Here is a 19,044-nt window from a genome sequence, read left to right as displayed (position 1 = left end):
AATTTCCTACCCAAAAGGAATTTTCAAAACATGGGTTGGGATTTTATTGAGAGTTCATAAGCAATTTAGAGGAGTTGGTTTTGAAACACTTTGCCTCAGGCATAATAATAGAGCTGTGACTTTTTGAGTAATGTTAAATAAATGGATTAGCTTTCTGCCTGCTTCCTTTTGTTAGCAGTGGAACAACAACTTAATGACTTAAACAGTAGAGTTATTATTTCTGTTATATAACTTTATTTGGTTTAATACCTCTTGTAAATATTTGTGTGTCCCCAGCAGCTGGGTCATAGGATACATGATAGCATATTTAGAATATTTAGAATCAGAGATGGGCTGCTCTGGTTCGGCCCGAATTGGGCAAACTGGTAGTGGTGGTGACAGGAGGCTCCGGCCACCTGCCCATACACTTCTGCGCATGCGCAGAAGCATTACACATGCGAGCACGTGCGAATCAGTAGTAAAAATAATGAAAACCCACGACTGTTTGGAATGTCTATATGTGCTCAAGAAATTCAATATTTTAATCTGGTATTTTGCATTTCAAACCCTTTGCAATGAATGGTAAGAAAAAAAAGCTTAAAATGGTACAACAAGAAGTATTGATAAAGGTTGGCAGTCTACTTGTTATAAAAAGCAAATGCTAATAAAAAAATGTGGAACAAGAAATGAGAGTGGTTGCCTCAAAATGAAATATCATGAATTATCCAAAAGTAAGCAAACTCATTTTTCTCTCCATTAATAAATGGGGCTTTGCATTTGATTTTTTTGGATTCAATATGTGTAGAATCCATCTTCTCTGGCTAGAAAATTTCTATTATGATCTTTCATACTCTCTGACAAGGAGGGAAAAAACATGGAATTTACTGGCATGGAGTTCAAGGATAAAAGCTCAGGAGTCAGATACTGCATTCTCAACTATGAATTTGTTGAGAACTTGTTGGGGAAAGAATAGGGAGTTGGCATTTAATTAAACAATGGAAGTTCAAAATCTTTTGTGGGAAGAAAATAAAAATCTTGCAGTGAATAATACCGTGAGAAGGAGGCGATGTTAAAGCTTGCTTATAGGAAGAAAACAAGCAAAGAACCTAGTACAGAGTCACAACTATTGCAATAAAATAATACTAAGTTTGCAGGTCAAAAAATAGAATTGTTACTCTGCAGGAAGGCAAGGCTTTACCACAATGTATTGGGAACAAAATGTGCTTTAGCTCTGTATCTCCTGAAAATCTCACACGCTCTGAATGCCTTAGATGCAAGAAATCAACATTTGTACGTATCCGTACCCAGTATATTTTTAGTTTCCCTCTTGTGATTGTAGGCTTCCAACAGGCCAAACTCCCTCCTCTTTTTTCTCATCTGGAACCTCACACATCTTCTAGACTAACTTTTCCTAACCTGATGCCCTTTAGCTGTGTCAGAGAAAAGCTCCCAGAATTCTCAGTCACATAGTAAGCCAGCCCATCTGGAAAATACCAGGTAAAGGAAGGACATTCTGAGGCTTCCATCATTGAAAACCCTGACTTGGAATCAGCTAGTTGACAAGAAGGTAGAAAGGAAAGGCTGGATTTTTCCCTTCTGAAGCCAAGCTTCTGTCTCAACAGGTGCATCTACCAGTTGTATGATTCTGCACCTCAGGTTTGCAATGCAACACATTACACCTCATTATATAAAATGCACATATTGATTATTTCATTAACAACCTTTAGAGAAAGGCCTGATCTGGATCAGGACATAAGTGGGTGTGAGGTTTTTCAAATGATTGCTCTATACACTTTAATCCTTTGAAAATTACCCACCAATTATTGCTATTAACAAAGGATGAAAGCCTGAATTGTCATCCATAGAAGCATATACTTTAGTTCTTAGAATAATTGCATTGTGAATATGCTATATCTACTTGTTACATTTTACTCTTCTACTCCTTCTATTATTTTCCTTGATTTAACATTAAATAGAAACTCAAAATTGGATGGGAGATCCAATAGGTTTAAGTTATTCAGTATGGCTTGGTACGAAATATAAACATTTAATCAAGTATCATACAGCTGAAAATCAAATAAGTGAATAGTCTGATTGCAGATATATTAAAAAATAGCAGTGATCGTAACAAGACTTCCATTGATTTATCTGACAGAGTGCATGTAGTAGAGAATCTCTTTTAGATCTCCAATCAATCTGGTAAGACTAAAGACAGACATTTCCAATTGTAGGCTCATCTTCTCTACCCCAAAGTCTCTACCCCATTTAGGGGACCTAAATGGATCTTAAATCTTTATTTGATTAAAGTGTTGAGTTTTAAACTCCTTCAAACTACTGGCTTATAAAAAAAATTTTGAACTTGTAAATATGCTTTGTGTGTCACCCAAAACCCTTCGTAAAAATAGTTTATAAGCCATTTATGACTGGGTTTTACCCTGAAAAGTGGTATATACCCATTTTGTGTGGTTAAATAGGATCAAACAATGTTCACATGCTCATTTTGGATAATCCTCTAGCACTGAGTAAGACATCAGACTTTAGTTGTTTGTGGTGAAGTTATAAAGTGCCACTTTCGCAAACAGCAAACAAAAGAAGCCATTTGGTATGATGGAGAGGCCCTATTCTTTTTCACCAAACAGAAGGCCGAGGGCAATGGAAGGATTATGTGCTCTGTAAATCATTACCCCTTACTCTCTAATCTTGATTCATATAGTAAATTGTTCAGTACTTTTTTCCAGATGTGGCTGGAAAACACTGAATATTGTACATGTTTATTCTAGAACAATGTTCCATAACAGATATTAATTGATGGACAATTTCCCTCCACTGCTTTTTAAAATAATGAATATCTAAAGATTAATTAAGCAAATCTGGAAACATAATTTTATTATCTGATTTGGGGGGGGGGGTAGAGTGATGGAAGTTGTGTGAAAGTAGCAATTATTTTATAAGTGGGATATGACAGTGCCTCTTCTTCATGCACTGTTAAACCTATGCCCATCATCCTTTAACCTCTCTATATGCTTTATAAGAAAAGGTTTCATGAGAAGAATTAAATATTCACCCCACTGATACATGGAAAATTGCTAAAGGAGAAAGCATAGGCACCTGTAGTTCCTTTGTAAGTAACATAAATGCAAGATTAATTTAGATTTCTTCTCTTTTTTCTCCAACTCTTATATTATGCATAAATAGTTTGAATATATATATATATATATATATATATATATATATATATATATATATATATATATATATATATATATATATATATATATATATATATATATATATATATATATATATATATATATATATATATATATATATATAATGCTAGATGAATTGATATGTATCTGGAGTGCTATGGAAATTAACCCTGGCTATCACAGCAATAAAGCAAATCTGAACTTTCATGTTTAATTTGGGGACCAATGATGCTTTTCATCTTTAGGTAGAATTCTTAGGGCTAATCTTTATATAGTGGGTGGCACCTGGACAGAACAAGGAAAAATATTACATGAGGCCCAGTCCAAAACCCCTAGGCTTGATTTAAATGACTTTAAATGTAAAATTAATATTAAACTAATCCAAATACTGCTAATATGATGTACTTAATTTTTTCCCCATTCTGTAAAAATTACAATGTGGTGGAAATTTTGGGAGATGTTCTGAAATCAGGCTTTGGAGGATTTTATGGAGGCCTGAAAATTGCAACTATTCACAATTGGCTAAAAAAAAAAGATTTCATAAGAAGAAAGGATGCTGATCAAAAAGGCAAGACCTAGAAAATCAGATTATAAACAGGCACCACTGAAATCCATTTATTTTCGATTTTAGTCTTACCTTAATAACTCTTTGCTCAATGACAGTATCCAGCCATTCAATAAACGATTCCACAGTAGCATTCTTCTTCAAGAGGTCCTTCAATTCTTGAAACACTGTAATAGAGTCATCTACCATGTAAAAAGGAAAATGTGTGATTGTGTTCTACTCTGAACAGGAGAGGAAGCCACTCACCCATCATTATTAGTTTCGTAGCATGTGAAGGAAAGAAAAAGGGAGAATTAGAGCAATGAAGGAAAAACCAGAAGAGAGAAAATAGGGGAGATTTCTTGAGTTCCTCAAGCTAACTGCTGGACTTATTTCCCAGGAAAATGTTATGTGATTAGTAAGGTTTTGCATTTATTCAAATTGAGAGATCTATCAATCAATCAAGCTGCCCAGTTCTGTTGTACATTCAAATTTTGTATCATAGAAATTGTTGTTCAGGTTACTGTGAGCATTTCCTTTTTCCAAAAACATTTTGTCCCACTATACATACTCATGGCATTCTTCTTTAGAGAACTCATGCATTAAAGACTGAGTTCTCAGTTAATGGGATTTTATTGTCTCTATTGCAGATACCAAAATTTAGATCCTAGCTGCCTATTGTACAGCGATTCATGTTAACCAAGCCAAAAAGCCAATGACTGGGGGAAATTATAGCAGAGAGATGACAGAGTAGAAGAGCTCTCTTTTACCCTTCCAGTGTTATGCTTACTCATCCCATCAGAGGTTTTTTGTGGAGAAAAAGAACTACTAAGATTTATTTATAAGGATTTGGATATAATGTGTAGCTAAGCCTTTAGGAATATGGGTGCCTATATTATCATTACAATTATATTTGCCATTTAATATTGTTATGACTAATAAAGAACTAATTCAAGAACTTGCAGGGTATGCTGTTATGGGATGGATACAGAAACGTTGATGTCACATTATCAACCATCAACCATCACTATCTATAAAGATAAGAGAGGGAATTTAGAGAATCCAAAATGCCAACAATCTTTCTTTACTAAACAGTCAAGAAAACAAAGAACACCACACTGTGTACAAAAATTGGAAAGTATTTGTAATCTGAATTTTGTTTTACTAGTTTTTAATATAATGTTTTAGAAGTTACACTTATTTAAGAAAAATCAAGCCACATTAAATATTTCTCCTTAATTTCAGTGAGAATTACCTAAGCGAATATCTACATAAATTATTGAAATCAGTGTAAGTTTAATGTCCTGAGTCAATGATGTTTTATAACTACTGTACTTTTGTATACTTAAAACATTTTAACAAAAAAAAAAACCCTATGCTTTAATCATCATTCCAGAAAGCACAATTCCTCCTTCAATCTATGGTTCCCCATGGCGAACCTTCTTAAAATCGGGTCTAAAGATTGGCAGATTTTTCAGCGCATTTGAAACTGACATAGAGGAGCAAAAAGCCTTATTGTGCAAAAAAGCTTACATTTGCCTGCCCTTCAGTTCATGCAAGCCAGTAGCAATATAATTATACCTGTCTTGACCTAGTGGGATTAAGCAATGTTTGAACCTCTATGTATTAATTAACTTTGACTATCTCACGGCAGTGAGAAATTTATTTAATCAGAATTTTAAAAAAGGAAGAACAAAAAAAGTAATCTTGGTCAATTAAAGAAAAAAAGGAATCCAACAAAAACATCTGGAGTCTTCTTTATGTGATGAATAATTTTCATGTCACACACAAAATGAAAGAGTACAGACAGACACAAAGATATTAATAAAAAGTATAAAGAAATAATCACTGGATTATCTCACATTGATAAATTATTTCATGATATATGTATGACAGAGGTGGGTTGCTGCTGGTTCGGCCCGGATCAGGCAAACTGGTAGTAGCAGCGGTCGGAGGCTTTGCATGGCATGCGCAGAAGTGACAAGAGGGAGCATGGAACGCACCCGAACCGGTAATAAAAAAATTAGCAACCCACCACTGATGTATGAAGTAGCTATGCAGAAGAGGAAGGAAAAGAAGGGACTAACATTTCAAATAACTTACACAAGAATTGGTTACAGGCAGTCCTCGACTTACAACAATCCATTTAGTGACCGTTCAAAGTTACAATGACAGTGAAAAAAGTGACTTAGGACTGTTTTTCAAACTTACATCCATTGCAGCATCTTCATGGTCCATATGATCAAAATTCAGACGCTTGGCAACTGACTCATATTTATGACAGTTACAGTGTCCCCCGGGGCCATTTTGTGACCTTCTGACAAGCAAAATCAGTGGGGAAGCCAGATTCACTTAACAACTGTGTTATTAATTTAACACCAGCAAAGATTCACTTAACAACTTAACAAATGTCTCACTTAGCAATGGAAATTTTTGGGCTCAATTGCAGTCGTAAGTTGAGGACTACCTGTATATACTTTCCAAAGGATATGTCCTGTTGTATGAATTTTGATATTTCAACACTTTTGGGATACTTTTTAATCCATATGTTAAATTGGGAAAAATTTTAGGGTCAAAGAGAGTTTGCTGCAGGCAGTGGGAAAGTTGATCTAAAGCTGCTTATGCTGTTGAATTGAATTGGGAATCTCCTGTGATCAGGGAATTTCAGCTCTCTGCAGACTATTGGATATTTCTGTAGAGAAGTCCATGTTGGTATGTGTGAAGCGAGCTTTGTTTTAAATTGGCTTTAATGCAAAACAGAATCATAGCGTATATAGAGAGCGTAAGGTAAGTTCAAGCATGCATTTCAGTTTTACAGAATAGAACAGGGGTGTGAAACTCGATTTCATTGAGGGCCGCATCAGGGTTGCGTTTAATCTTGGGGGTCTGGGGTGGGTGTGGCAAGGGTGGGTGTGGCCAGCTCAACATCACTCCTGTTGGGGACACTTGTGATGGCCCAAGCATTCTGCCAGCAAAAATGGGCTCCCAAGCTCCATTTTCGGCTGTGATGGTCTCCTGCAATCGTCTGCCAGGGAAAACAGAGCTCCATTTTTGCAGGCAGAGGCACCGCAGGCTAGTCCCTCACTGATTCCAGGCGGGCCAGATCTAAGCACCCCATGGGCCGGATCCAGCCCCCAGGCCTTGAGTTTGACACCCCTGGAATAGAATGAAAGTCCTAGGACAGGTTGAGAAACACAATCCTTTCAGTTGTAAGCAGAAGCTTACATTCAGTGTAGCCCTCTGCCTCAGAGTCCAGGCTCCCTGAAACAGTGAGAAGTGCCTGAGATCCAATGCCATACAGATCAACCTTTTCAATATCAGTCACCATGGCATTCACTATATGTTGATCAAAGAGAGCGGGTCGCGCAATCTATGAAGAAGACAAAACAGAAGAAAAATCCTAAATTTCTGTTGATGGTGTAGCAGTGGCGTAGCATAGCTCCGTTTTCAACATTATTCTTGGTCAAATATGATTATTTTGCTACTTATATATTAATATTATGTAATGTCATTTAAGGAAATTAATGCCTTGCTAAAATTGCTATCAGATTGGTAACTAAATTTTAGCTGCCTCAACAGTAAATAAGGATAGCCCTCGACTTACAAACACAATTGAGCCCAAAATTTCTGTTGCTAAGTGAGTTGTGTGAATTTTGCACCATTTTATGACCTTTCCTGCCATGGTTGTTATGTGAATCACTGCAATTGTTAAGTTAGTGACCCAGTTGTTAAGTGAATCTAACTTCACCATTGATTTTGCTCATCATAAAGTTTGCAAAAGGTAACCAGGATCCTGTGACTGTCGTAAATATAAGTCAGTTGCCAAGCATCTGAATTTTGATCACATGACCATGGGGATACTACAATGGTCATAAGTGTGAAAGAGTGTTTTCAGTGCCACTGTAATTTTGAACGGTCACTAAACGAACTGTTGTAAGTCGAGGACTATCCGTATGAGAGCCAGTTTGGTGTAATACAGTGGTGGGAATAATTTTTTTTTTTACTACCAGTTCTGTGGATGTGGCTTTGTGTGATGGCAGGGGAAGGACACTGCAAAATCCCCATTCCCTCCCCACTCTCAAAATTTCCACTACTGGTTCTCCAGAACCTGTCAGAACTGGCTGAATTCCACCTCTGGTGTCATAGTTAAGGCTGTGGTGGCACAGTACTGCAGGCTACTTCTGCTGACTGTCAGCTGCCTGCAATTTGGCAGTTCAAATCTCACCAGGCTCAAGGTTGACTCAGCCTTCCATCCTTCTGAGGTTGGTAAAAAATTTGAATCTCACCACTGGATGGGATCTCCTGCTCGAGCAGGTGTTTGGACTAGATGATCTCCAAAGTCCATTCCAGTTTTATTCTGATTCTGATTCAGGGACATGTATCTCTCCTCTTATTTCAAAAGAGGCTACTTTGCAGTACATATGCAGCATAATTTCATTGCATTTCTACTAGGATTTTCTGCACATACTTGAGTACATACAGTACATCCTGAATTTACAAAATACTGTAAATTTACAAAATACCATAAATGCTCTACCTGGGCTAAGTGCAAAAAGGAGGTCTGACGCTTCAGGGAAGAAACAAATCTCCGCCCAATTGGTAATTTCTTTGCTGCAAGTTCTTCTGGTAGATTTTCTAGTGCAGAAATAATCCAGTATTCCCAGTTTTTAGCAAAATTTCTTATATCAGCCAATATTCTGAAACAAAAATAAAGAGTTTGGGATCCATCCCTACAGAATGACATGGGGCAGGTTCATGTTATATGATTAAAAAATATGCTTCATCCAGAAAAATGATGGCTCAACACAAAACAGACTTTACAGTGTGAATTTAATAGGAAAACTACATGGCCAGAACCAGAAAAACTAGATGTACAGTAAGACTGGGAACAAGGATTTCCACTTATGGCATATATCAGTGTTGGCAAACCTTTTTGGCACCGAGTGCCAAAACGGGAGCATGTGCGTATGTGGGGGGGGGGAGCACCAGAAACAAGAAGAGCAGTTCCCCTGCTTGCATGTGGGCGCCAGGAAGCTGAGCTTCTGGTATGCGCATGCGTGCCAGTCACCTGGTCTTGCAGCTGGCCAGTGCATATGGTGTGCCGGAAACTGGAAGGTCGGCTTCCCGGTGTGCACATGCGCACCAGGGAGCTGGTCTTCCGGTTTCCGGCACTCCTGCATGTGAAGACCAGCTAACTGGCGCGGATGCGCGCACTGGAACCTGGGAGAGCAATGGGTGATGGCTAGCTTGCCCAGAGAAATGGCTATGTGTGCCGCTTCTGGCACTTGTGCCATAGGTTCATCCTCACTGGCATACCTCATTATAACAAGTTGTGCCAATGCCATTGTACCAACTTCAATTTCCACTTTAATTTAATTTTTAATTTTTTGATTTACCCCAGAATTACAACAACAGATTTTGACTGAATAAATAGGCTATTACACTTCAATCCCTTCCAATCTAAACTTTTGAAGTATTTTATAATACTCAATTCTACAACAGAACTTAAAAGAATAGAGGCAAAAAATATCCTCTTCCTAATAAAACAGGGTTCAAATGAGGGTAAATTATTGGACGACTGTAGCTATCTCAGGATGAGAAGTAGATTGGCACTCCCTACACAACAGAACTGTTACTTATCTATCTGCTGCTACCGGTAAATGCAACGTATGCAGAGAAGCAAGGGAAATTTTGAAGAAAATCTGACATGTCAATGGTGGAATTTCAACAACAGATGGCCTTTATAGGTGCTCATTTAGAATAGTTTTTAATAAAGAAAAATAGACTCAAGTTTCATAAATTAACACGAACTTCTGGGGAACTGAAATATAAATGAAGATAAGGGGTTTATTAAGTACAACTATTAATTCTTTGCTAGTCCACTTTGAACATTGATGATTTTGAATTGTCATCATATAAGTGCCCATCTCACACAAACTTGCCAATAAATATTTCTCTACTACACATAATGGTCAAAACACTATTGTCAAATTAAATAATGAACCTGTTCTTGCAGACATTTCATGACCAAATTAAGTAACATCATCAGTGCTACATGCAAGAATAAGAGATGTACCTTAATTTATTTTCTAAAAGTCAAGAAATAAAAAACCAATCTTAGCTCTACAAAACAAAAATACACATTTTGGAAAATGAAGCCCTTTTCTCCAGTGAGTGGCATTCTTAAAAGGAATTCTTATGTTTTCAATAACTTCACCTACAGCGCTACCTACCCTTCTGGCATTTCTTGCATAGTTGCAGGGATGAGTACATCTATAAGGACCTTGAATACAGAAGGAGGAAAATTAAGATCTCTATAATCTATAAATGCAATGAATCAGGCTAACAGGCCCTGTTATTACTTTGTTGTAAATAAAAAAAATCACTGCATTGCAAATAAGAATGTATTAATTGATGACTCTTCTTGTGTTATCATGCACATGACTTTTTGCTCAGTACAGGATCTGGCAAAGATACAGTATTTAGCTGAATTCCCTGCTCATATTGGCTCATAGATGGTAGACTGCATCGTGTTCCCTCAATAACATGAGGCCAAGGGTGAAATGCTACCAGTCGGACCAGTTCGCCTGAACCGGTAGTAAAAAAATGCTACTGGTTTCGGAGAACCAGTAGTTCTGACGATCAGCTGTGCAACAATCAGCTGTGCTGCATGATTTGTATTTGCTAGAAAGCAGAAAATCCTGCTTCCTAGCAAATCTAAATCGCGCTGCACAGCTGTTCCCCCCCCCACTGTTCTACTTACCTTTGCAGACTCAGAAAAGGCTTCTTAATCCTCCTTTTTCAGCGCTGCATGGTAGTGCCTGCAGTGTGCATGCATGCAAAGTGCGTGTTGGGCGTGCATGTGCGCACAAAATGAACTGGTAGCAAAGTGAACCGGTAGCAGACTTCAGAGCATTTCACCCCTGCATGGGGCCCTTGTTAGAAGTGCATATATGTGCATTTATAAGATAGAATAGCAAACTGTCAGATGTAAATTCTAAATTGGTCTTGAACTGCTGGAAATAGTAAGGTATGTTGCAACCTATTAGGAGGCCATCTACTAGCCTAAAGTTAAAAATGGCTTCAGTTATCTATTGCATGAGGCTCCTCCTGTCAGGATAATCAACATGAAATAAAGGATGCATCCAAATGGGTACAGTTTAAAGAATCAATTGTCTCCCTGAATCATTTCAAGGAACTTGGGGAAAATTATCAACACAACAAAGTGTTGGGAATACTTTCCTTGTCAACTACTTATTAAACCAGAGGTGGCTTCAAATGCATCTCGGGCAGTTTTCATCACTTTCCTGGAGAAAGTACATGAGGCCAGGGCAAAAACAAAACTGGATTTGATAAAAACACTGCAGGCTTTATTTTATTTTTTTCAGTATGATTATTTTCTCGTTATTTAATAATTCCTCCCACAGCTACACTAAATCATACAATTTAGCAGTGACATTATTATAACGTATGCGCTGCCATACAAAAATGTACATATTTTTGTTAAGGTGGCTTGTAAATAGCATATTAAAACCAGCACATGTTAGAAAAAGTTCCATATAAAAATAAATCTACTTCCTTTTTGCTTTTGAAAAACTAGCATAGGACATTTTACGGGTTAATGTGTGAAGGATCTACCACTGAATGTACCAGGTCCAGACACTGACCTAAACATCCCTAACAATGTGCCTGTTTCCTATATATAGGAACTTGTCTGTTTCTTTATTTGTTTGATTCTGTTTGGTCACCCATTCCTGCTGTCTGAAGCAATCAGGGGTGTCTGCAGCAAATCATGATTACACAATTAAAGAAGGTTGCATATTTTCCCGCCTGATCTTCTTGCTTAACCCATTGCCTAACCCAGTGATAGCTAACCTTTTACGTCACTGCGTGCCGACCTGCGGTGCCAGAAATGGCACATAAAATCATCCTGTCTGGACCGTGTGGCCTCACTGGCCTTTGCACACACAGGAGTGCTGAAACTCGGAAGAGCAGTGTTCCAGCGCACATACATACACTGGCACTCAAATTTCTGGTTTCTGGCATGCGCGTATGCCAGTGGTGGGTTTCAAAAAATTTTAGAACCTCTTCTGTAGGTGTGGCCTGCTTTGTGGGAGTGGCTTGCCAGCCATGTGACCATGTGGGAGTGGCTTGCCAGCCATGTGACTGGGTGGGTGTGGCCAACTTGTAAAATGTGGTGAAACTCACTTAACATCGCTTTTGCTTAGCAACCAAAATGTTGGCTCAGAAATTCTGGCATTTGAAGCATGCAAATCTTAAAGCTGTCAAGTTACAAGAGCCTTGCACCTCTTCCCTTTAGAAAAAAACCCCCAGGGATGTTCAAACTTGGCAGCTTTAAGACTTGTGGACTTCAACTCCCAGAATTCCTCCTCCAGTCATGTTGGCTCAGGAACTCTGGCATTGAAGTGTGCAAGTCTTAAAGCTGTCAAGTTACAAGACCTTGTACCCCTAACCCTTTAGGAAAAAAACCCAGGGGTGTTCAAACTTGACAGCTTTAAGACTTGTGGACTTCAACTCCCAGAATTCCTCCTCTCGCTCTTCATCTTGATGATGTGCGGACGGGCAGGGGGAGGGAGCTGGAATTGGTTCTAAACGGCACTATAGATTTGTGGAACCTCTTCTATAGAAGAGGTTAGAACTGGCAGGAACCCACTCCTAGTGCGTACCCAACAAACAACTGGCCATCACGCATGTGTGCGATAGAAATCAGGAAATTGGGGTACCAGCGCGCGCATGTGTGTCGGAAAGCTGTTCTTCTGGGTTTTGGTGCTGCTGCGTGCATGAAGGCCAGCTGGCCAGCATGTGTGTGTGTACACAGGAATACAGAAGAGGAGCCAGCAAGGCCACATGTCCCCGCACGGAATGGCTCTACATGGTTCGTCACCAGGGGCCTAACTCATTAAAGCAGTCGAGGCTAACTTTTCCATATCCGTAAGAACCTGGTTTGCAAAGAAACACTTGTCATTGTGACAGAAGGCAACAGACCTTGTAGAGTATTGAGTCGCAAACACAGAAGATGTCAAGGATAATTGCACTTTCAAGCAGGGGAAGAAGATGCTCTGGCATTCCTTGCCAGAAGTGTAGTAGGAAATGTTGGATCTAGGAAGGAGACATAAGAGAGCAAATATGAGTGAGACCTCTGCCCACGCTCCTCATGTTAGGAACAGATTAGCATACTTCTATAGAACTTACCTCTTCAAAGTTTCCATTAATGGCATTGTCAAGGACACATTGACAGTGAGTTTTGTACATCATGATAAGGGTATCCACCTATTTTAGGAATTAAAAATTAAAACAATGTAACATTAAACAAAATATTTATGTCTCCTTCAGGAATTTCTTCTGTAACATTTTGCATTTGGAAGGAAGGATAGATTGCAGATGATTGAAAATTAAAAGAGTAATGATTAATTTAGTCATAGAAAGACCATTAATATATTTCTAGTTATGATGCTTTGCCACTTTGATAGGATAGGATCATGATGGCGAACCTATGGCATGCGTGCTATAGGTGGCACGTAGAACCATATCTGAGGGCACACGAGGTGTTGCCATATGTTAGCTTCAGCACATGTGTGCCCGCTGGCTAGCTGATTTTCGGCCTTTTGAATGGCGTGGGGAGGTCGTTTTCGCCCTCCCCAGGCTTCAGGAAAGCCCCTGGAACCTGGGGAAGGAGAAAAACGGAAGTCGGGAAATATACTGTTTCTGGCCTCTGGAGGTCCTGGGGCATTTTTGCCCTCCCCAGGCTCCAAGAAAGCCATGCATGCATGCTCATGGGGGCAGAAGGGGGGTCGTGCAAGCATATGCAGGTGAGCACAATGCGGAGGGGCATTTAATTACGGGTGTGGTCACACACGCATGCACACACGCTTTTGACACCCGAGGGAGAAAAGGTGACCAAGTTTACTAATGAGCATGTTTTCCTCCACAGTACATATTATAGAGATGATTGAAGTGCTCTTATTCCTCAAGCCACTCATCAAAAGGCTACCAGACTGTTCTGCTACCCACTTATTATTTCTACACATTAATTCTTTCATTATTTACAAGCAGTGTGTGGTGACGCATAAAATAGGGTAGGATGAGATTGCCAGTAAGCACTGATTCAGCTTATTCAATATTTCTATTTTCAGAATAGTTCCTACATATTTGGGTTTCCTATTTAAAGACTATATTATGATTTTATTAATTTTTGGAATGAAACATTTTATTAATAATTTAACTGGTTATGTATTATTTTATGGTTAAGGTTAGGACTGTCAGATTGTTTTAAGTTAGGTTTGTAGAGGGTTTTTTTTTTAGTGTTTTACAGATATTAGACCTTCAATACAAATTTCATTCTTTTATATGTTATGTTTATAGGTGTTTGTGTGTGAGTGAGTATATATAACATGCACATACATATACATACATAAATGCATATGTATATACTTTTGAATAATACTTATTTATTTATATGTAATACAATAAAATGAGTATTTTATACTAAATATATTTCATGTATATACTTAAAGTTATCAATTTACTGACCTTTGTATTCTTCTATATTTTATACTGGTCAAGACTGAAATAATATTGATTTAACACAATATCTATATATGTATAGTTCTCTCTCTCTCTCTCTCTCTCTCTCTCTCTGTGTGTGTGTGTGTGTGTGTGTGTGTGTGTGTAAACCCTCCTGTATGTTCATAATCATAGCATTATAGACATTTTGACTCTTATTTGGTTCAATAATTATAACATATTATTATTTAAAATTGATTTAACAGTCATCTACATTTTTTCCACAAAGAAATATAAGAAATCAGCCACACTAAGAGCACTATTTAAGAGTCACAGTGACATATACATCATTGTCAAATGATTAAGAAATAAAATAAAGAAGTGCTAACTTGTGTTCATTGACCAAAAAGAAAAAAAAAGTAGAAAAACCCACTTCGTAATTTGCCTCAAATAATTTGCTTCTGCCTTATCAGTGTTAAATTAGTCCATTGGTATTTCGAATGGACAGGACTCTCAACTATTTCTTTGTTTTGCCTTTGTCAGTACGAATCCCTCTGTTTGTAAAATATTAGGCAAGTTAATATGTAAATAATTCAACCACTGTTCCAATGGAAAACCCTTTAAGGGCGATAGTAAAGTTTTGCTCCCTCTATAAATCAGTCAAGTCTGTTTGATTACAAACATTTGTAGCAGTTTCATATCACTAGTGTGAATCATTTGAGAGCAAAGGTGAAATAAAAAGTGCAAATTTAGAAGTCAGTTTGGTGTGCAAACACTTCGTGCTTTACCTTGTCTTTAGAGATACATTGGTCCAATACAAGGTGCTGAGCACTGGGGAATTCTGGAAGAAGAGTCCCAGTTTTGGAGCTTAAAGAATACTTCCGTGTAAAACCACCCTAAAATATATGAAATAACTTTACAAATGCATGGTCATAGTATAATGATAATCTTATTGAACTGTTTACAAATAATCAGATTGCTCACAGGTGCACAGACTTCTGTTCATGCAGTTGAACTCCCTACTATTATTATTCCCTCTGTAAGAATATCAGGCCTTCTCCTGTATTCATCCGAAGATGTTCATCAGAACAAGAATGCATCAGGAATTTCAGCAGATATGCCAGGTATATATATTGTTAGATACTTGTACTAACTACAGTGATTTCCACCAAGGTCCTCTGTTCCGGCGGAAACAGAGGTTTAATCCTATTGGTCGAAGGGTTTGACAGCTCCCTATAAAAGGGCTGCTGTAAGACTCAACCTTCGCTGGATTGTTCTCACTTGTTGTAATTAATAAAGAGCTGTTGTTACCGTTAAGCCTGTGTGTGCCTATCCATTACCCAATCTAACACTGGTGACGAAGGTGGGATTGGAAGGCAACTAGGTGAACCGAAAAGAGCGAAGAAATCCAGCAAGTACATCCAGCCCGGAGCTCAGCAGCCATTTTTGAGTGGCAAACTGAAAACGCCCTCTGAACACAAAATGGCCATGCACACCCCACCAACTCCGTATGACCCAGTCACCGAGCAATGGGACTCGTACATGCTACTATTTGACTGTTTCCTTGAGGCAAACAACCTCATGGGCATTTCTGAAGGCCGCAAGAAGAACATGTTTCTCAGGTACTGTGGCCGGGAAGTGTTCAAGATGGCGAAAGACCTCTCTGAGCCGACACAGCTCCCATCAGTTGCCTGGTCCGTGCTCCAGCAGATGCTTGGGACTCATTATGCGCCCAAGCCATCCAAGCACGTTCGCCGGCATGAATTCAACATCAGAAATCAGGAGGGTGAGTCAATTAACAAATATGTTGCTGCACTCTGCAAGGCCGCAGCGTACTGCGAATTCCGAGACCTAGACGAGCTGATTCTGGACCGCATAATTTGTGGCATACAGGACATTAACTTACAAAGGAGGTTACTTGCTAAATCTAACCTCACTCTGCAGATTGCCTTGGCTGAAGCCAGGGTGTCAGAATCAGCTGTCAAATCGACTGAGACTCTGCAGCGCCAAAGTGTGCTGCAAGACACACGGAAAAGCACACACAGACATCGCGAGGCACAGAGCCCGAGAGTTCAGAAGGAGAAGAAGATGACAGCTGCTGCATGCGCAGTAGCCGTGCCCAGCCAGCACACAGATTCAAACAGCATCTCCCGCTTTGCATGAGCTGGGGAGGAGACCATGCCAGATCGGGTTGCTGTTTCCGTGACGCAACCTGCCAGCACTGCGAGCAGAAGGGGCACATCGCCAATGTGTGCCGGAGTGACTTCCCTGCCAATGCCTGACAGCCTAGAAGAGCACCAAACCGCCAACAGAGGCCCAGCCAAGGGGCCTGGCAGAAGCCACCACAGCGCTCAGAGGGCGACGACAGAGTTACCCACCACACATCAATCGGCCACGTCCGCACCCGGCGGCCAAAAAAGCTGAAGGTCACAGTCCTCATTGAGGACTCTCCATGCGAGAGAGAGATCAACAACGGGTCATCACTGACCATCATACCGTGGTCTACCCTGAAACAGGCTATCCCTAGCCTAAAGAAGCAGCATCTTCGCACCCCTGACATCCGCCTACGCGATTACCAGGGAAATTGACAAGCTCATAGGCCAGGGAATCCTAGACCCAGTCGATCACGCACGCTGGGAGACCCCTATAGTGACACCTGTCAAATCTGACGGGTCAGTCCACATCTGCGTGGACTACAAGTGCACAATTAATAAAGCGCTACAACAAAGCACCTACCCTGTACCCATCGTACACCACCTCCTTCATTCGTTAGGCCCCAGAAAATCTTTCGCTAAATTGGACATGTGCAGGCATACCAACAATTGCCTGTAGATGGTGCTACGGCAGAGGCCCAAACCATTGTGATGCACAGGGGTGCATTCAAATGTCACCGCCTGCAATTCGGCCTTAGTATCGCCCCTGGATTGTTCCAAAGCATCATGGAATGGCTTTTGCAGGGGATTCCAGGAGTCGTCCCCTGTTTCGACGACATCTTGGTATCGGCTGAAAATGAGGCGCAACTTTTAAAACCTGTATGAACAATTTTGGCTTGCATTAGAGACAAAGGTCTCCATTTCAAAAAAGAGAAATGCCAAATTAACGTGCCAAGGGTTGAATTCCTAGGGTACCTGATCAACGGCTCTGGGATTCACCTGGCCACACAAAAAATCAAAGCAATTCAGGATGCCCCCACACCTCGCAATCAAACTGAGCTGCAGGCATTCCTCGGGCTCCTTAATTTCTACAGCATCTTTCTAAAACAAAAAGCCACCATTGCTGAACCCCTACACTGTCTCCTGGCTAAGAACATGAAGTGGTCCTGGGGAAAAGCCAAGGCTGCCACATTTGCCATGGTAAAATGACTCCTGTCAACGGATTCTTTCCTTGTTCAGTACAGCCAGAACCTGCCATTGGTGCTGACCTGCAACGCTTCACTGTTTGGTATTGGCCCCGTCCTCAGCCACCGCATGCCCAACGGAACTGAAGCCCCTATTGCATTTTACTCCAGGACCTTGTCCACCACAGAGTGGAACTACAACCAGCTGGACCATGAGGCTTTGGCTGCAGTGTCCAGAGTAAAAAGGTTTCATGAGTACCTTTATGGACAGGACTTCAAACTGATTACAGACCACAAGCCGTTGTTGGGCTTACTGGCTGGGGACCAACCTACCCCAGTGTCTTTATCACACCGCATGACCAGATGGATCATTTTCCTTGCTGCCTACTCCTACCACCTCACCAGGCTCCACTTTGGGGCACGCTGATGCTCTCAACCGCTGCCCGCTCCTGAAATTCTTGCTGACCCTACCCCTGAGATGCCAGTCCTCCTCATTGACTGCCTGGAGACTGGGCCTGTTTTGTCCACTGACGATATTTATTTTGAAGATTGACTCAGTTCTGGCTTTCTTGTTTTTAACATATGGAGGCATCTTTCCCTGCCCCCAACAAAGATGGCGACCGAGACAGCCTGTCTTTAGTTCCTGGAATTCTTAAGAAGTACTTTCAAGCAGTGGTGGGATTCAAATAATTTAACAACCGGTTCTCTGCCCTAATAATTTCTTCCAACAACCAGTTCACCAAACTGCTCAGAAAGCTAACAACCAGTTCTCCCGATGTGGTGTGAACTGGCTGAATCCCACCACTGCTTTCAAGTCACATGGTAGGGGATCCGCTTTCTAGCTAAACCAAACAATGCAAACAGCTGGCTTTTTTTAAAATTTATACATTTGGCTAAAACTGGATATTTTCATATTTTTCTTTAAAAACATCAGCAAAGAAATGGAATTGAAATTACTGATGGACCTTGGTAAAGATCATAAAACTGAGTAAATCTCTTCTGAACAACTTTAGTAAGGGGTTTCCTATTTCAGGTCTCATAATTTTAGATCTCATACTTTATATCATTAATCCAAGAAGATAAAAATATGAATAATGTAAGACAAAGTCATAATTTGTTTCATCAAATTATTCTTTACAAGTATATACAGTATCTTGTACATATAGCTTCTGGGTTTATTTCAGTTAAACATTATTACATATATGCAATCTCACACCTAACATCCATTTAAGATTGGCACTCTGTTTTTGGATTGTGACCAGCCTCGCAATCCAGAAAATGTTTCAAATTAACAGTTTAGGCACACTTCTTTTTTATAGTAAAGAAGCCAAGATTATCCAAGCTATAACTAGCCTGAACATCAGGCTACTCAAACACAGATAAGGAGCTAATGAAAGAAGTGATGTGTAGTTCCCATTGTATGTTGACATAAACATTAGGTCATTTAAAAG

At 39.7% G+C, this 19,044-nt stretch overlaps 1 protein-coding gene across 1 annotated transcript in view; it reads right to left on the bottom strand.

Annotated features, from left to right (window-relative positions):
• The window catches only part of RFX6 (regulatory factor X6), a gene marked incomplete at its 5' end in the record, with an annotated part of 43,044 nt that overhangs the window by 9,267 nt on the left and 14,733 nt on the right, over window positions 1-19,044 (bottom strand). The window contains 7 exons of the mRNA XM_081945953.1: window positions 3,826-3,920; window positions 6,958-7,102; window positions 8,270-8,429; window positions 9,966-10,015; window positions 12,739-12,852; window positions 12,946-13,023; window positions 15,045-15,152. Coding sequence (XP_081802079.1) covers window positions 3,826-3,920; window positions 6,958-7,102; window positions 8,270-8,429; window positions 9,966-10,015; window positions 12,739-12,852; window positions 12,946-13,023; window positions 15,045-15,152 — 750 coding nt within the window. The remainder of the gene's footprint in view (window positions 1-3,825; window positions 3,921-6,957; window positions 7,103-8,269; window positions 8,430-9,965; window positions 10,016-12,738; window positions 12,853-12,945; window positions 13,024-15,044; window positions 15,153-19,044) is intronic.

This window comes from Natrix helvetica (assembly GCF_964273705.1).
Source record: "Natrix helvetica genome assembly, chromosome: 2".
In the NCBI taxonomy this organism is placed as follows: domain Eukaryota; kingdom Metazoa; phylum Chordata; class Lepidosauria; order Squamata; family Natricidae; genus Natrix; species Natrix helvetica.
The sequence above is the reverse complement of the archived record's forward strand: the minus strand, read 5'-3'. Positions and strand labels throughout refer to the sequence as shown.